A 19,380-nucleotide genomic window follows, 5' to 3' on the forward strand; every position below is an offset into this window, starting at 1 on the left:
ACTTTGGCTTGGAGGAGCCTGTGTGATATCAGCAGCCTGACAAAGAAAAAGTACAAGGGGAAATTTACTGTCTACTACACAGGGAAAATCGAAACCAGCAGCTTTTCTCAATTCAGTTGTGTTTCTAACTTTAACATGACAATTCATAGAAGGTTCAGAGACACCACAATTGCACAGGGATAAAAGTTGCCAAAAAATTATTACAGGCATCAACTGAGACAGTCAAATTCTTATTTTATTCCCATCAGATCTTTATAATGCCATAATTAGGAAATACTACAAATATGAATCAATATGGATAAATATAATGTAAATAATTCTGAAAATAGAAAAGCTAGCATGAGATAGATTCCAACCACCACCAAAATAGGCTCAAAAATTTTGTATTTTGCATCAACTGAGACAGTCAAATTTTTATTATTATTATTTTATTATTATTTTTTATTAATTATTTTATTCCCATCAGATCTTTATAGTGCCATAAATACAAAATACTGCAAATATGGATCAAATATAATCCTATCTTGCAATGTTAAGAGATTCTGAAAATGGAAAAGCTAGCATGAGACAGATTCTAACTACCACCAAAATAGGCTCAAAAATTTTGTTATCAGTATATCACCTTGAATTTTAGTGTCCTCAAACAGGCACAAATGATCACACAACACCAGTGCCCTCTTCTGCCATTTAGTGGCGATAACAAAAAGGCTGTGTCAATCAATATCACAGGTGGCTTTTCAAGTGTAAATCAATATCTTGAGAAAACGTGAGGAAAAGCTCAAAGGAGTGACATAACTGAGATACTGTCTTTGTGTTCACAAGCATAACGGTTCTGTCCTGCAGCTACAGCGGCTACAGCAAACAACAAAAAAAAAAAAAAAAAAAAAAAAAAGTTACAAACCTCTCGATTTGCAGGAATTTCACTGGCGTTACTTAACATCCGCCTCATTAACTCATGCACTCTTCGTCTTAGTGGATGGTCTTCCTTCATCAAACGGTCTTTGCTCTGGCTGAATGAGTTCATAGTCTCTTCGGCCGTCTTGAACTGTATCTGTGTAGAATTAGATTGAAGATGGAACCAAACCAAAAAGAAGCAGTATAATTACTACAGTGTTTTATGGGAAGTGACAGAACATTTTTATTTTCTTTAGTTTTTTAACAGTAGCTGACTTCTTAAAGCTGAATGGCATTCCACGGATGTCAGAATGCTAAAGAAAACAACTGCAGATATAAGAAGTCAAGACCAGTTTGACACAGGTCAAATCAATGACCCACCTTTGTGAAATAGTCGACAGTATGCTTTTGCTGCAAAACTGATTTCACTCTGTCTCTTAGAGGTGCACCTTTATGACAAAAAAATGCTCTTCCTCCATCTTCATTTGAATGCCTTGAAAAAGCATGAATTCCAGACGTGTCTGGTGTGTTATGGGCCACACGTTTATCACGAACCCCACAGGATGCCGTGTCATCCATAAACGTGTTGCCTTGTTTCAGATAAAGGGCAGTTTTCTTTAATATAATTTGTTCTTCAATCTCTTGAAGTTCTTTCAGTTTCCTTGCCAGCTCTGGGTCCTCTTCATCCTCCCTCATTTTTTGTCCATCTGAATCATTATGCCCGGCTGTTGACATTCCACTGCCAAAGCTGAGGTAAGGAGGACAGAGTTGTGCATTTTTTGCATTCATTCCTAATCCCATCAGTGGACTGTTAATTCCTGGGGCACTCCACATGTTTATATCCATTCTGTCCAGTTGTCTGTGCAGAGCGTCTTAGGTCCTACATGATGAGAAATACAAGGTGGATCATGATCTCACTGAAGCATTATACTGACAGGAGCAACATTATTTTAACATCAGCTCCCCTGTGGTGTACAATTCTTTCCCTATATTTTCTTTTCCGACCACTCAGGTTGATTCTAAGTGCACATGCTCAAGTATGAATTCATTTTGTGACAACGGGAGCACGAAATGCAGGGCGAGTTAGTCTGGGGGTTATGGTTAGAGGAAAGGAGAGGGTTTGAGAAAGGGGTAGGGTTAGAAATAGTAAAATAAAAAACAAAACACATGCACAAAATGCATGTTGGCGAAGTAAAACACAGCGGAAACAAAAGTATGTAACATCCCCCACCCCCTTTTTTTGTTGTTGGGCGAGACCCCACAGCTGAGAGTGTTGCTTTCCGTAGCTGGCAATCAATGTACGGCAACAGAAAGAGATATATATATATATATATATATATATATATATATATATATATATATATATATATATATATATATATTTCATTTATATAGCGCCAAATCACAACAAGGTTGACTCAAGGCACATCACACAAGTAAGGTCAATCAATCAATCAATTTTTTTTTTTATATAGCGCCAAATCACAACAAACAGTTGCCCCAAGGCGCTTTATATTGTAAGGCAAGGCCATACAATAATGATGTAAAACCCCAACGGTCAAAACGACCCCCTGTGAGCAAGCACTTGGCTACAGTGGGAAGGAAAAACTCCCTTTTAACAGGAAGAAACCTCCAGCAGAACCAGGCTCAGGGAGGGGCAGTCTTCTGCTGGGACTGGTTGGGGCTGAGGGAGAGAACCAGGAAAAAGATATGCTGTGGAGGGGAGCAGAGATCGATCACTAATGATTAAATGCAGAGTGGTGCATACAGAGCAAAAAGAGAAAGAAACAGTGCATCATGGGAACCCCCCAGCAGTCTACGTCTATAGCAGCATAACTAAGGGATGGTTCAGGGTCACCTGATCCAGCCCTAACTATAAGCTTTAGCAAAAAGGAAAGTTTTAAGCCTAATCTTAAAAGTAGAGAGGGTGTCTGTCTCCCTGATCTGAATTGGGAGCTGGTTCCACAGGAGAGGAGCCTGAAAGCTGAAGGCTCTGCCTCCCATTCTACTCTTACAAACCCTAGGAACTACAAGTAAGCCTGCAGTCTGAGAGCGAAGCGCTCTATTGGGGTGATATGGTACTACGAGGTCCCTAAGATAAGATGGGACCTGATTATTCAAAACCTTATAAGTAAGAAGAAGAATTTTAAATTCTATTCTAGAATTAACAGGAAGCCAATGAAGAGAGGCCAATATCCAAGAGGCCAAGGTCTAACCTTATCAACCCCAGAGCAGCAGTGATAAGGAAAAACTTCCCCTGAGGAAGAAACCTCAAGCAGACCAGACTCAAAGGGGTGACCCTCTGCTTGGGCCATGCTACAGACACAAATTACAAAACAATTCACAAAACGAACATACAGCAAATGGTGCCGGTACACGGGACGGTTTCTGAAACAGATACACCTCTCTCAGACACACCCTCTCTGGATGGAGCTGCACCTCAAACAGAGAGAGAGAGAGAGAGAGAAAAAAAAAAAAGCAGAATCAAGTATCAGAAAGACAACAAACAATTTGAAAGACAACAAATAATTTGTCAGCAATAAGCAACAAGGAAAAACAGAAGAAATACTTAGGTGATCGCCAGCCACTAGCCCTAAGCTTCATTAAAAGACCCAGAATTTAGGTAAAATTGAGGCCGTGGCACGCTCAGTTTCCTAATAAAATGAATTAAAAGAGTAAGCAGCATAGTACCATACTATGCCAGTATGCTAGCCATATGAAAGGGAAAATAAGTGTGTCTTAAGTCCCCTAATGCTGGACTGCGGTAAAGCAGAAAATAGAATATTGCAGTTGTCCAATCTAGAAGAGACAAACGCATGAATCAGGGTCTCAGCATCAGCCATAAACAGGATGGGACGAATCTTCGCTGTATTTCGCAGGTGGAAGAAAGCAGGTCTCGTAATACGAGGTCTGTCAATAAAGTATAGGTCCTTTTTATTTTTTTCAAAAACTATGGATTTTATTCATGTTTTTACGTCAGACATGCTTGAACCCTCGTGCGCATGCGTGAGTTTTTCCATGCCTGTCGGTGACGTCATTCGCCTGTGAGCACTCCTTGTGGGAGGAGTCGTCCAGCCCCTCGTCGGAATTCCTTTGTCTGAGAAGTTGCTGAGAGACTGGCGCTTTGTTTGATCAAAATTTTTTCTAAACCTGTGAGACACATCGAAGTGGACATGGTTCGAAAAATTAAGCTGGTTTTCAGTGAAAATTTTAACGGCTGATGAGAGATTTTGAGGTGATACTGTCGCTTTAAGGACTTCCCACGGAGCGAGACATCGTGCAGCGCTCTCAGGCGCCGTCGTCAGCCTGTTTCAAACTGAAAACCTCCACATTTCAGGCTCTATTGATCCAGGACGTCGTGAGAGAACAGAGAAGTTTCAGAAGAAGTCGGTTTCAGCATTTTATCCGGATATTCCACTGTTAAAGGAGATTTTTTTTAGTGAAAGACGTGTGGACGGATTGCAGCGTTGGATTGCAGCGTCGGCTCGCAGCCGCCGCGATGCTCCGCCACAGGAAAAACACCTCCGTTGGAAGCCTTAAGGACAAGTTGGAACATGTCCAGCTGTTAAACAATTTCTCATATACTCACTCCACTGAAAGCCATCAAAAGCCGCCTGGATTTTACAAATGGTTATCAACACGGAGGTGTTTTTCCTGTGCCGCCGCACCGCACCGGCTGCGTCCCTACGCGTGGACCCGTCCGCACGTCTTTCATTAAAAAAAAATCTCCTTTAACAGTGGAATATCCGGATAAAATGCTGAAACCGACTTCTTCTGAAACTTCTCTGTTCTCTCACGACGTCCTGGATCAATAGAGCCTGAAATGTGGAGGTTTTCAGCTTGAAACAGGCTGACGATGACGCCTGGGACCGCTGCGCGACGTCTCGCTCCGTGGGAAGTCCTTAAAGCGACAGTATCACCTCAAAATCTCTCATCAGCCGTTAAAATTTTCACTGAAAACCAGCTTAATTTTTCGAACCGTGTCCACTTCGATGTGTCTCACAAGTTTAGAAAAAATTTTGATCAGACAAAGTGCCAGTCTCTCAGCAACTTCTCAGACAAAGGAATTCCGACGAGGGGCTGGACGACTCCTCCCACAAGGAGTGCTCACAGGCGAATGACGTCACCGACAGGTGTGGAAAAACTCACGCATGCGCACGAGGGTTCAAGCATGTCTGACGTAAAAACATATGAATGAAATCCATATAGTTTTTGAAAAAAATAAAAAGGACCTATACTTTATTGACAGACCTCGTATCTCTTAATGTGGAGGTCAAAGCACAACGTAGAATCAAAAAATTACCCCAAGGTTCCTCACTTTGTCAGTGTGATGTATGACACACAAGCCTAGGCTAAACATTAACTGTTCAAACTGATACCGATGTCTCACTGGACCAAGAACCATCATTTCAGTCTTATTAGAGTTTAAAAGTAGGAAATTTCTAGACATCCAACTTCTCATTGCTGCAAGGCAATCTTCTAAGGATTTTATGTGGATGAGATTACCAGCAGTTATCAGCATGTATAACTGAGTATCATAGGCATAGCAGTGAAAGATAATCCCAAAAGGCCGCAATATGTGCCCAAGGGGTGTTATATAAAGGGAGAAAAGCAGGGGGCCTAAGACGGACCACTGTGGAACCCCAAATTTCATGTCACTAAGGTTAGTGGTAGTGTTACTGTACAAAACACAGTGAGAACAAATGGTCAGGTATGATGTCAACCATGCAAGGGCACTCCCAGTAATCCCAAAATTATTCTCCATCTTATCGAGTAGAATAAGATGATCCATGGTATCAAATGCAGCACTGAGATCTAACAGCAACAGAACCGTAGTGGTGTCTGAATCCATTGCAAGTAGAAGATCATTTATCATTTTAGTGAGAGTTGTGTCTGTGGAATGATATTTCCTAAAAGCAGACTGCAGTGGCTTAAAAAAAGATTATTCTCAGCAAGATAGTTCACGAGCTGCCGTGAAACCACCTTTTCCAAAATTTTAGAGCAAAATGATAGATTTGATATCAGCTGATAGTTTTTCAATACACTAGGGTCAAGATTAGATTTCTTAAGTAATGGTTTAATCACTGCAGATTTGAAACATTTAGGAACAGATCCAGAAGTTAATGTGAGATTAATAATTTTCAGCACAGTTGGCCCAAGAGTGGGCCACAGGTCCTTAAACAGTTTTGTTGGTATGGGATCAAATAAGCAGGTTGTGCTTTTTGTAGACATTACAAGTTTTGTCAGCAGGCCTAGTGAGATACTATCAAATTCTGCAAATCTAAGTAATGCCTCAGAAATGGCACCCACCTCAATAACAGGGTGTAGTGGCTGCATTAAGGCATGCTGGGATGTGCTCAATCTAATGTCTTCTAGTATTTTCGTCTTGAAGTAATCCAGGAAATCTTGAGCTGTAAAAGGAGAGCGAACTACAGGTGGTGGTCCATGTATAAGTGTTGCCACCATATCGAAAAAGAGTTGATAAAAGCTTAAGGAAGATTAAAAGAGAATACGAGAAAAACTTGTGGAAAAAGATCAAGAGAATTCAATAGCATTTTATATATCAATAGCAAAACAAAGGGAAAATTAGCAGTGTTAAGAGTTAAAGGTAGTGATGGACTAGCAATGAGTAACAATCTTGAGACTGCTGAGGAACTAAACAGGTTTTTTCAACCTGTGTATGTTAAGGAAGATGATAAAGATCTTATTTATTTCAATGACTTTGTACATAGTGTATTTGACAGCAGTGTTCCTGAGCCCTTCAATTTTCTAGGTATACCTCGTATTGCAAGTATTGACGATGTTAAATTTACACCAGAAAATGTCAAAAAGTTGTTATTAAATATTAATCCTAATAAGGCCATGGGCCCGGATGATGTCCACCCTAGGGTGCTTAGAGAGTTAGCCGAAGTTATACACGTACCACTGTACTTTATATTTAGGCAATCAGTTGATAATGGCATTCTTCCAGACATGTGGAAGATGGCAAATGTGACACCTATATTCAAAAAGGGAAAGTCACTTACTGAGAATTACAGACCTCTCAGTCTTATGTCACAGGTTTGCAAGTTATGTGAAAAGACTATCAGACAGAATATTATGAGTTTCCTAGAGTGTTAGCATCCTTTGTGAAGAACAGCACGGGTTTAGGAAAGGAAGAACGTGTCTCACCAATTTATTAACTACTCTGGATGAATGGTCCAGACTTCACGTGAAGGGTTGCCTTGTGATACCCTTCATTTGGATTTTTGCAAGGCCTTTGATTCCATCCGCCACGCTAGGCTAACCTACAAAGCTGCTAGGCTAACCTACAAAGCTACATAAGTATGGTGTTGTAGGAAAAATTGAATGCATGGATTGAGGATTTCCTTTGGGGCAGGAAACAGTGTGTTTGTATGAACGGTAACAAGTCGTCATTAGTGATGGGCAAATGAAGCCCCATTCAAGACTCGAGGCTTCTCATCAAACGTTTCGATACATGTCTCGAGGCCTCACGCAGCGCTTGGTTTGCTGTACTGCCATCAAGTGGAGAAAGAAATGCACAGGATGAATTTACTCTGACGACCCCCTGGATTTGATGTTTGACCTTAAATTGTGCAAATAAATACTTGAAACAATAAATTAATAAACCAAGAATAATATTGTTCGTTAACTTAGTGAATTAAACAAATGACTGAGTGAATTAAACAAATAAGGCCCTAGACATATTAGTTTTGAGACATATATTAATGTCATTTTTTAAATGGGTGGTTTCATATAATAATTTATAACAATGAAAGACTATTTTGGGGAGAGAGGGGCTGCTAAGTCCATAATCAACAATTTAAAACAATCCATAAAATTGCATCCCAGCTGCACGCATTGAACCTGTCAATCACTCTCCTCCACGCGCTGGACCGGGCAAGCACCAAACGTTTCCTGCATTTTTTGAGCGCTTTTCAGCGAATCGATTTGCTCAACGAAGCAGTCACGTGGTTTCAGGAAACGAGGCCTCGTTTAGCTGTAGTCACGTGGTTTGATACAGGCCTCGAAGCGGGGCTTCATTTGACACGCCCCCTTTTGCTTGATACAGCCTTCGGAGCCTCGCTTCATTTCGCCCAACACTAGTCGTCATCACTGAATGTGGGGTCCCACAGGGATCTGTCTTGGGGCCAGTTTTGTTTTTGATTTTTGTTAATGATTTGCCAGAAGTGCTTACAGCAGAGAGCAAAATTTTTGCAGTTGACAGAAAACTGTTTCATCCTATATTATCATCGGCTGATTATACTTGTATTAACAATGATTTGGATAATTTAGCATTATGGTTGAATGAATGGATACTTAGTTTTTATAGAAAAATTGCAAGGTGATGCATTTTGGTGCAAAAAAATCCAGGTTATGATTACTTTATGAATGGAGACAGAATAGAAACTGTTACTGAAGAAAAGGACTTAGATATTCCATTCACAAATAAGTTGTCATTTTCAAAGCACATTAGCAATGCTGCAGCAAAGGGTAATTGGGTACTTGGTCTCATTAATAGAGCATTCATTTACATTACAAAAGAATCTTTCTCAGTGCTGTATAAAAGCTATGTTAGGCCTCATCTTCAATACTGTGTACAGGTATGATCCCCCTTCTTACAGAAGGACAAGGACATTCTATAAAGAGTTCAATGTAGAGCTACTAAAATTGTACCTGGTTTAGAAAATTTACCGTACGAAGTCAGATTGAGAGAACTTGGTCTTACCACCTTAGAAGAGAGAAGGGTCATATACAAAACATATACAATTCTGAATGGTTATGAACATATTGATTGCAACCAGTTCTTCCAATTTAGAGATGACACAGGGTTGAGAGGACACTGAGCTGGACTTAACGTAAGGAAACATTTCTTTTGTAACAGGGTGGTAACCCTCTGGAACAGTTTGCCCAACCATATTGTCCTAGCTAATAGCATTAATGAATTTAAGAATATGTACGATCGGCATTAGTACAGTTTTTAAGTTATTTTTATATTGATGTGTGTGTTTATGTACAATTTTGTACTAATTTTATTTTTCACAAAATAAAAATGTTTTCAACAAACTGTTTGTTGAAAACACTGTTAACAAAAAAAATATCTCACATTTAGAAGTCGTTTAGCAAACAGCTAGCTAGCTACAACAATTAGCTTATGAAATTACCTCGTCTTCAACTGCATTTCCAGATGAGATTAATCGATAGTGTGACGCAGAAAATATATTTGGAGGGGAGGGTAATTTTCATGGTTGATTCCAAAAAGACGCAAGAACAATACCCGATATTTTTAAAACCAACTACGAGAGTCAAAAGGGATTAGTGCAGCAGCGATATTTGTCAAATTGAAGCCAACAGCGTTCTTTAGCGCCTCCAGCTGGCTGGAGTACAGATAACATTCTTTCTTCATTTTAAATGTTACACATCCATTCTTCAAGACATATAACTGAACAGTTAAGTCAGATCATTTTTACATATGCTGTTAAAATAATCTTGCGGGAGGGAGAATATGCTTCCACCGTGTGCTGCTGTACATACCTGGCAACATTTTGACCCTGGACCATCCCTTGGTTATGTTGCTTTAGACGTAGACTGTGTTTCATAATTATTGTATGGCCTTGCCTTGCAATGTGGAGCGCCTTGGGGCAACTGTTTGTTGTGATTTGGCGCTATACAAGAAAAAAGTTGATTGATTGATTTTCACATTCAAGCAGCTGAATGTGAAAATGTTGCCAGAGAGAGTGGCGTCAACTCAGAACATGGCGCCATTTTGGGTCCAACTGTGCAGAACTGCTGAATGAACCATTTATGTTTTCAACTTTTTTTTTTTTTTTTATAATTTAAGCACATACAGCAATACATCCAGATACCGGTACTATAAAAATAAATATAAAATAGTTAAGATATAAAATTTACAATTTATAATGATTTATTTAATTAATTTAAAGCCAGATTTGTGCTTCTGCAGCTCTGTAACTCTGTCATGCAATGACGTATGTAACAGTTTTAAAGTTCTCCATCACTGGATTATGCTTTAGTATAAAATAATTTGACCCTGAACAAGCTTTTCCTTCAACAATCATCACCTCCAATTCAAAGGTAAGCTGTACAATTTAATCTTTTTTTGACTCCGTGTTGTAAAGTTGCGGACTATTCTGCCAAATGTATGTTATCCCGAAATGTGAACAGCGTGCACACTGCAAAAACTATTAAAATATGATGGGAGACAAAGGAGTGAAAGCAGAAAAGTGTCAAATCAAAGCCTTTTGCTGTGTTTTAACAGGTGCACATCAGGCTGCGGGTCCAAGTCTGTGCACGGTGTGAAAAAAATAAACGTTTTTTTAATCACGGAAATGACTCCGGTCCCACTTTCCTCAAATTGGCGCGTGTCAGCACTGAACTTTAAATTTGTACCTCTGTTACTTTGCACATCCAGACTGCTCTGGGTTTTTAATGGAAATACATTGTGATCAGATTGGACATTTTATCCAATGCGAACGAAAAATCCGTGACACAAACTCTGATATACGGTGTTTATTACAAGGAAAACAATACAAAAACATCTGGTTTATACCATGACTGTTCAGGTGAGTTTAAAAATATTTAAGCTATCAAATTTACAATTTATGATGATTCATTTATATGCAGTTTAATCACTTCTTTCAAGGTACAAATTAGGGAAGCTTTTTTCATCCTGAATTGGGCCCTGCACTTCATTTAATGACTGGGTCAAAATTTCCTCTGAAATTTTTCTGCCAAACATATTTGAGCCATGATCAAAATGATGTAATCAGCATGCACATTGCAAAAACTATTAAAATATGATGGGAGACAAAGTAGTGAAAGCAGAAAAGTGTCAAATCACAGCCTTTTGCTGTGTCTGATTTAACAGGTGCACGTCAGGCTGCGGGTCCGAGTTTGAACACGGTGTGAAAAAATAAACGGCCATTTTTTTTTTATCACAGAAATGACTCAGGTCTCACATGCGAGAGGTTTTTAATGGAAATACATTGCAATCGGACGGGACATTTTATCCAATGTGAGCGAAAAATCTGTTATACAAAATCCGTTATGTACGGTGTTTATTTCATGGAAAACAATACAAAAACATTGGGATTTTTTTGTCCGGTGACTGAAAATATCCAGTTTATACGATGACGGTTTAGGTGAGTTTTACTGTGCATGGACTAAACACTAAATTTACCTCTTAAACTTTGACGATGAAGTCGTTCCATCCCACATCGCTGACTTTATTTTCCCAAATTTTTCTTCTGTTCAGATTTGCAGGGAATCTGTACATCTTGAAGCCCTTGTTGTGTCTATTTATACATCTAAATGCCAACAACCCGCATTATCAGTGAATACATAAATAAAATAGCTGGATTTACATGCAGACAGATTAACAGCGAACGCTATTTTAGCCCCAAGATGGCACTATGAGTCACGTGACCGTTTTTTTTTTTTTTCGACTTGTCATGTCGCAACTCTCTCAATTAAGGGACTCTACTACACACCACTGTCACACGGCAACATAATCCACATCACTGAAACACTGTTAGGACCATGGATGTAAATGCACAGGCACAGCTAACTCAACTGTTATTGTCAGAAATGTTAGTCTTCTTTTTTGGGGTGCTCCCGTTAGGGGGTGCCACATCAGAATCATTTCATCTCACCCTGTCCTCTGTAAATTCCCCCGTCACACCAACCACCTACATGTCCTCCCTCACCACATCCATAAACCTCCTCTTTGGCCTCCCTCTTCTCCTTCTGTCTGGTGGCTCCATCCTCAGCATCCTTCTCCCTATATACCCTGACTTTGTCTCCAAACCATCCCACCTGAACTGTCCCCCTGATATGTTCATTCCTAATCCTGTCCATTCTCATCACCCCAAAGAGAATCACAACATCTTCAGCTTTTTGTTTGTTCCACCGTCTTTAAGCCGTACAACATAGCTGGTCTCATGACTGTCTTGCAAACCTTCCTCTTCACTCTTGCAGATATAGTTCTAGGCATCTTATATATGCTACTCTGGAACCACCCCTAAATCCACACAGTCCAACTGTCAACCCCAGTGCAGTCCTTAGTCTGGCATTCATGAACATGAGATCACTGTTGTCAAAATCACTGTTGATTAATGATATAATTATGCATCACCACTTAGATATGATTGGGTTATGTGAAACCTGGTTTAAATCCACAGCTGTCCTGCCCTTAAATGAGGCCTGCCCACCGGCATACACATTTAGTCACGTCCCTTGTGATGCAAAGCAAGGTGGGGGTGTTGCTCTTATTTCTAAATCTAAGTTTAGTTTATTAGCCGTGGGTCACAAATATAATTCATTTGAACATCTGATTCTCCACTCTGCCCAACATGCTACGTATTGCCAATGTCACAAGAATAAAAATCAGCCGTATTACTTTGTCACTGTAGGCCCCCTGGCCCATACTCTGAATTCTTGGATGAATTTGGTGAGTTTATCTCTAACTTGTCAACTACTGCAGATAACATTCTGATTATTGGTGACTTCAACATTGATATAAATAAGCCTTCTGATCCCCTCTGCAAATCATTTATGGAAATTATGGATGGATTAGGATTCCAACAATGCATTCAGGATTCGATGAACATTAGTGAAATACCCTGGATTTGGTTCTTGTATATGGTATTGCTGTTACAAATACTGACATCATGCCTCTTGCATCAGTGGTCTCTGAGCACTCACTTACTGGGTTTATCATGAGGGGGAGTTTTTTCTTACCACTGTCACCTGTATGCTGTGATTTGGTGCTATATAAATAAAAATAATTTGAAATTTGGCGCTGTATAATTGAAATAAATTGAATTGGTCGCAAATCATGACTGCCACCTTTCTCCACCCACTCACTCTGCCTGTACTCTCCATGACTTTGGACAGTTGACCACAAGTATTTAAACGCGTCCTCTCATTCACATACGTGCTCAGTCTTGCTCCTGCTGATGTTCATTCCCCTTCTCTCCACAGTGTATCTCCACATCACAAATGGGAATGAATGTGGGGGCTTTTACTTTTTAATTCTGGAGAAATCTCACCTCCACACATTTAAAACCCTCCTTTGCTCTCCATCTCTAACAATATAATGTGCGAAATGATAGCAAGTTGGGGCATCTTGTGCTATCTTGACCCACTTCATTGAGTTAAAAGCTTAGGGGGAGAAGCCAAAATCCAAGAATGTTTATTACCACAGATTTTATTTTATCTTCATTTATTAAGGAATGCCACTCAATTTGAGTAAACACTTCATTTTTTGCTCGTAAAAACATACAACAGTGCCTTTCAAAACTAAGTAAATTCTCATTTAATAAGTATAATTTATATCATTTTGTGTTCAAAACACATTCTCGGGCACAGTGTGTATCATTCTGCATTAGAAGGGCTCCAGACAGATGCCAGGAATGCCCCCAAAGTGACACAGAGTGTTGTGATCCAGAACCGGGCAGTGATCCATTCCTGGCAAATTTTGCACCACACATGTGGCTTCACACTTTAAGTAGAAGGGCTACCCCTTCCAGAACTTTTCAGCTAAATAACATCCAAATACCCAATACAACAATACCCAATAAAGGACATTCAGTTGCATTATGGCTCCATAATGCAACTCCATAATTCAGCTTGGGACTCCGACGAGGGCGGTTGCATCTCCTCCGCTTTCCCTTATCTCTGTTCTCTGCCTTTAACCTTCAAGTCCCGACCTCACCAGACTGTGAATTCCTCAAATTATATTGGATTCTGGATCTATTGGACTATTATTGGATTAACCATGGAATTGATCAGCTGGTCTCTAAACGCTATTGACACCATTTTTTCTACAAGAAGGTCAGGACCGGGGGATCCTACCTGCCCAGATGGAATGTATCCTGCGGGCTATGGCCTCGACTCCTAGAGTTCCTGGCATGTTGCATGCTTGGCGCCTTTCTCTGTTGAGGACGTCAAGGATTTATTCATTTTTGGTCTCATGGTAGCAGGGCTGGTACTTTTTGGCTTATGTGCTGCCCTGATCTAACGGAAAATTGGGAAGACGGCGGCATCAAGAACCACGGCCCCCGCTTGTCCGTCATGATTAACGAGGTTGACAAAGCAGTGCATTCTCAGACTGCGTTGACTCTTGAACTCAGATGCAAATTGGATGACATCTTGGAGCTGATGCGTACCTTGCAGTTGAAGCTGAAGGTTTCGGAGGCCAGTGAATATTCTTAATTCATAATTGGAATTTGGTTGTTCAAGTGGAACTGTTAAAAGTGTTTTTCACTGCTCAACCACAACACTCCAGGCTTATCTAGCCTCAAGGACAAATTGCCCACTGTTTTCCTCCAGGGCAGGGGTAGGCAACCTGTTCCAGAAAGAGCCATGAGGGTGCAGGTTTTCTTTGCAGCCACTGACTCCACCAGGTGATTTCACTGATTAACTGATTCCATCTGCTCAAAGTGATATTAATCAGTAAAATCACCTGGTGGAGTCAGTGGCTGCAAAGAAAACCTGCACCCTCATGGCTCTTTCTGGAACAGGTTGCCTACCCCTGCTCCAGGGGAATGTCTTCAGACTCTGGTGAGATTATTCGGCTCCTTCTTATCTCAACCCACAAAAACAATAAACTGACAGACTTACACATGGACAAGACTGAAGCATGCTCCATTTTTCCCTTTACCTCCCTTCCTACTCCCCCATCACTCACCCCATCCCGGCCACCGCTCATGCCACCCCTTCCTCCGCAGTTTTTAGCTGTGGCAGGTCCCGTTCCCCCCAAGTTAGCAGCGGCACGACTCCAGTTGCAGCGGCCTTCACCCACTTTACCTCAATTCAGATGACGGACTGCTTCAAGTTTAGTACACATAAACAATGTCAAATGTATATGTGTTGTCTTTAATTTTGATGTGTGCCATTATTACAGTAAACAAGTAATAATTGTGAATTAATTGCTGTATCTTGTCTGAGGTAATTGGAGTGTAAACGTAATTGCCCTTTTTTGGTATCAATAAAGTTGTCTGAACTGCATAGCGGCACTTTAAAAAAGGTGATCCGGAACTGGGCACCTGTCTATTTCACATAACTGGGTTTTGTCCACATATTAATAACTAACACCAGGGATCTCCATGGGCTCTTTTATAGTGGAAGTCCTCCACAGTTAAATCCTCTTGCTCCACAGTAAAATTGCTTGCTGTCAATAAAATCTATGTCTACAAGTACATTGTAGATATTTTGTACAAACAATATATTTCCCGTGAATATAGTGTCACACAGCTGTTCTATTTATTCTATCTGTTCTATGAGTTCTACAGAAACAAGAACTCAGATTAACAGATCACTGCTCCTAACAATCTTTGGCCCTACAACTGGATATTGGAAAACCATGTGACAGTGAACCAATTCCCATTGGACACATATTACGCATGTCATCAGTTTCTATGAGTACAAAGATGGTGGATGGCTGGCCGAAAGTCCGCGGAGTTAATTTTTCAGCAAAATAAAGTAAGCTTCTATCTCATATCATTAAAAGTTATTTGTAATTTAGTAAAACTTGTCCTCAGCCGTCGTATACAACAGAAAACCCTGAATATCCGTAAGACTTTATCTGTACATCCGTATGACTCTGAAACTCGGAAAAATCCATATAGGTTGACATGTATGTACACAGAATGTAGTCCAATTGTTTGCACCTTCTTCCACTCTTATACATCACCCTGTACTCCTCCCTGTTCTTAAAGTAGGTATTCACCAGTCATTTCCATCCTTTTTGCAAAATCAACTACCATCTGCCCTTCCACATTGCTGCCCTTGATACGACATCCACCCATTACCTCATCACCTCTGTTCCCTTCACCAACATGCCCATTGATGTCCGCGCCTATCACCACTCTTTCATGCTTGGGCACAGTCTCCACCACCTCATCAAACTCACTCCAGAAATTTTCTTTCTCCTCTGTCTTGCAACTTACCTGGGGGGCATATGCACTGATGATATTCATCATCATCATCTCTTCAGTTTCCAACTTCATACTCATCATCCTGTCAGACACTCGTTTAAACTCCAACACACTCAGTATACTCTTCCTTTGAAATGACCCCAAAACCATTTCTCTTCCTATCCACACCATGATACAACTTCAATCCACCATTTATGCTCCTGCTCTTATTCCCTTCCACCTGGTCTCTCACACAAACAATGTCTACCTTTCTGCTCTCCATCATATCAGCCAGCTCTCTCCCTTTACCAGTCATACTGCCAACATTTAAACATCCTGACTCTCACTTCCACCCTTCTAGTTTTCCTCTTCTCCCACCGTCTGTGGACATGTTTTCCTTTTCCATCAGTAGCCCAATTTCCATTGGCACCCTGTTGTGCAACAGCACCGGTGATGGTCGTTATTAACCCAGGCCTTGACTGATCCGGTATGGAAGTTTGATTTGTACTCTGCATGGTTATGTTGGCTTGTTTTACACCAGATGCCCTTTCTGACGCAACCCTCCTCATTTATCCGGGCTTGGGACTGGTACACAGAATGTACTGGTTGCACACCCCATGTGGCTGAATTCTGACTTCAGAAATGTTAGTGATGTTTCTATTGTAATATACAAGTCAAGTCTGCAGATTCTTAGATAATCCTTTTCTTAATTATTACAATTGTGGTTGACTGTCCTGTGCCATTTTGCCTGTTGTCATAATTATTAGGACAGGAATTTGTGGTGACATGACTAACACTGATTACAATCATTAGCTGTGCATTTGTACGTGCACTTGCAATAATTACAGTATTGCAGTCGTCCATCCTGGATCTGTTGTGGCAACCAAAAGGAAAATGGAAGAATCCCAAAGAAAGCTGTATGTTGTGACTGCTTTTAAACTAATTGGATAAATTAACCATTACATGTCAATTAATTCTAATACATGTTTACAAATCGTGGTTAGACGCTAACCAGTCATCTCTGGCAACAAGATGTCTTCGGTACTAGGTTTCTTGAGAGGATTCTTCACAGATGTGATAAAGAGTCACAGTCAAAAGTAAAAGCTCAACGGAGTCCTACAGTTATCAGGGAACCCTGATACACCCATAAAACGTACAGATTCATTCATACATAATAAGTAAGTCCCTTCAGCTGCTCTCTTGTTTGCACTCGGAGTCTCTACAGCAAATCCGAAGTGGATTTGCATGTTGAGTTTTACTTGTGCCAGTGTCTTTCCTGACACAACATGGAGAAATGTGGCAGGGGTGGGTTTGAACCAAGAACCTTCCACACTGATACCAAATGCACCAACCACTTGGCCACCACCTCTGCCCAGATTCATTCATATGTACAGAGCAATAACATCATACTTTTTTGTCACTTCATATCTGCACACCTGCTTTTTTTTTAAAAACGCAAGCCACAACACAACATGAAAGCTACAGAACTGAGGTTCTTCAGTATCATGACATCACAAAATCTCCTTTAATGTGGCTCCTCCCAGATGGCTACAGATACAAGTGTGATATGGCTTCATTTTCACCTTCAACATGACTTCGATTTGGGACAGTGATTGATGCGATGGAGGAAAAGGAGTCGTCTCTTGTTCTTGTGACTCCTCCAAGCCCACAAGGGATATAAAAAAGATAATCTGGGTACAAAAAGCTATCTGTCCTTTTGACTTTGATGCTCAAATGACTTTTATTTTGGACATCAAAGACTTGAGATATCAACACCAAACTAAAACCAAGAACATCTCCCATGGGGAGGGAATGTGTTGGAAAAGTTCAGCAGCCATTATCGATTTAGGTTTCTCGTCACTTAAATTAGTAGCGGGACAATAAATTGTTAAATATCAATTCAGAGCGACAACTGTTTATGTCTGAACGCAAGTTTTACATCAAGAAAGTCAGACATTAAAAGTATTTTAGTGAGACACACTTTTGACATAAAACAGGCAAAACGTCAACCTAAAACAGAAAACAATACAAACATGAATATCACCACCCCACCCCCCACCCCACCCCATCCAAAAAAATTACTTCAGTATTTCAGCATGATTCAGTAAAAACTGGGTCAAAAGTTGACACACACGGCCAAATGATTTTGGAAAACTACAGGTTTACAGGTGGTTCAGATCAAATACATCCACAAGATTCTGCACAGATCTGTGGAAGAGAAAAAATAAAAAAACTTAATTACAACTTTCCTTTACACTGATCATTAAATTCACTTAAAATAATCACAACTTCAGGTATTTGGGTTACATCTTTAGTTTCTTATATGTACTCACTCTGGGCAGTCTTTCAGGTAAGGGAGTTTCTGGCTGTTGCGAATCTTTGCTTCACCATCTGGTTAAATATGTCGAGCTACAAATGGTTGAAAAAGACAGTGAATTAATGGAGATCACCAAGGTAATTACATCAGGCCTATCACATAAGAGTCACAAAAGTCTACAAAACAATTACGTCTTGTTGACTCCGGGGAGGGCGGCTGCATCTCCTCCTCTCTCCTCTCCTCCTGATCAGCTGGTCTCTCAATGCTATTGACACTATCTTTTCAACAAGGAAATCAGGGTTGGGGGACCCTGCGTGCCCAGAAGGAACCTATCCCGCAGGCTACGTTCTCGACACCTGCAAGAATTGGTGCGTAGCGTGCTTGGTGCCACTCTCCGTGGAAGACGTAGAGGATTTATTGTTATTTGTCTTTATGGTAGGAGGGCTTCTGCTACTAGGATTACAAGCGGCCCTGATATACCAGAAAACTGGCAAGACGACTGCCACCAAAACCACAATCCCACATCTGTCCGTCATGATTATCGAGGTTGGCGTGCCCCCCCACCCCCCCTCGTGTTTCTGTCCCCCTGATGTGTACCATTATTACTTTCAACTAGTAATAATTGTGGATTAATTGCTGTGTTTTTGTTTGAGGTAATTGGGTGTGAAGATAATTTTATTGCACTTGTGATGACAATAAATCATCATTCTGTCATTCATTATGGCATTTCAACACCATTGTGGTGGTGTACAAGGGCAAAATCGCAACACTTTCCCTAACTACTTACGGACCTGACTGCATTAGTGGGGCAGATACGTGAAAAAGATGTTCACTTCTGGCAGAAAGTGTGAAATTTGGCATGCAGGGGTATTTTCAAATGCTGAATTCAAAAATTGCCAGATCCAAGAGGTCTGACCATTGGGTCAGCTTCCATCTTGAATTCCAATATGGCTGCTATGTTGAAATATTGATAATCACCATCTTGGTTTCTAAAGGACACGGGTTACTGAAATTTGGTACACAAGGGTATTTTGACATGTTGAATTATTAATACATTAATAATTAATACATAATACAATTAATTTAATTCTACTCTACATTTCATCAGCCACCAGATATCATCACAAGTCCTGAAAAATAAAAGACATAAGAAATAATTGACATGAATAGTGTCAGGCCTATTGTTATCCAAAGCTTCAGTTGCCTTTGAAAATATTACTGCATTATCAA

The 19,380-nt window shown here is 40.3% G+C and overlaps 1 protein-coding gene and 1 long non-coding RNA gene across 3 annotated transcripts in view; one reads left to right on the forward strand and one right to left on the reverse strand.

The window, feature by feature from the left end:
• Window positions 1-19,380, reverse strand: part of LOC117525619 — a 30,576-nt gene that overhangs the window by 2,523 nt on the left and 8,673 nt on the right. The window contains exons 5-6 of one of the 2 annotated variants that reach the window (XM_034187517.1): window positions 17,595-17,600; window positions 13,449-13,455 (exon numbers count right to left, since the gene is read on the reverse strand). In XM_034187517.1, the coding sequence (XP_034043408.1) occupies window positions 13,449-13,455; window positions 17,595-17,600 (13 nt within the window). Of the gene's footprint in view, window positions 1-13,448; window positions 13,456-17,594; window positions 17,601-17,748; window positions 18,042-18,166; window positions 18,243-19,380 lie in introns of those variants that run through there. The other variant, XM_034187518.1, reaches the window with a different exon arrangement.
• Window positions 2,292-19,380, forward strand: part of LOC117525620 — a 28,463-nt gene continuing 11,374 nt past the window's right edge. Inside the window, exon 1 of the long non-coding RNA XR_004565105.1 lies at window positions 2,292-2,335. This is a non-coding gene — a long non-coding RNA (uncharacterized LOC117525620). The remainder of the gene's footprint in view (window positions 2,336-19,380) is intronic.

This window comes from Thalassophryne amazonica, chromosome 15, assembly GCF_902500255.1.
Source record: "Thalassophryne amazonica chromosome 15, fThaAma1.1, whole genome shotgun sequence".
In the NCBI taxonomy this organism is placed as follows: domain Eukaryota; kingdom Metazoa; phylum Chordata; class Actinopteri; order Batrachoidiformes; family Batrachoididae; genus Thalassophryne; species Thalassophryne amazonica.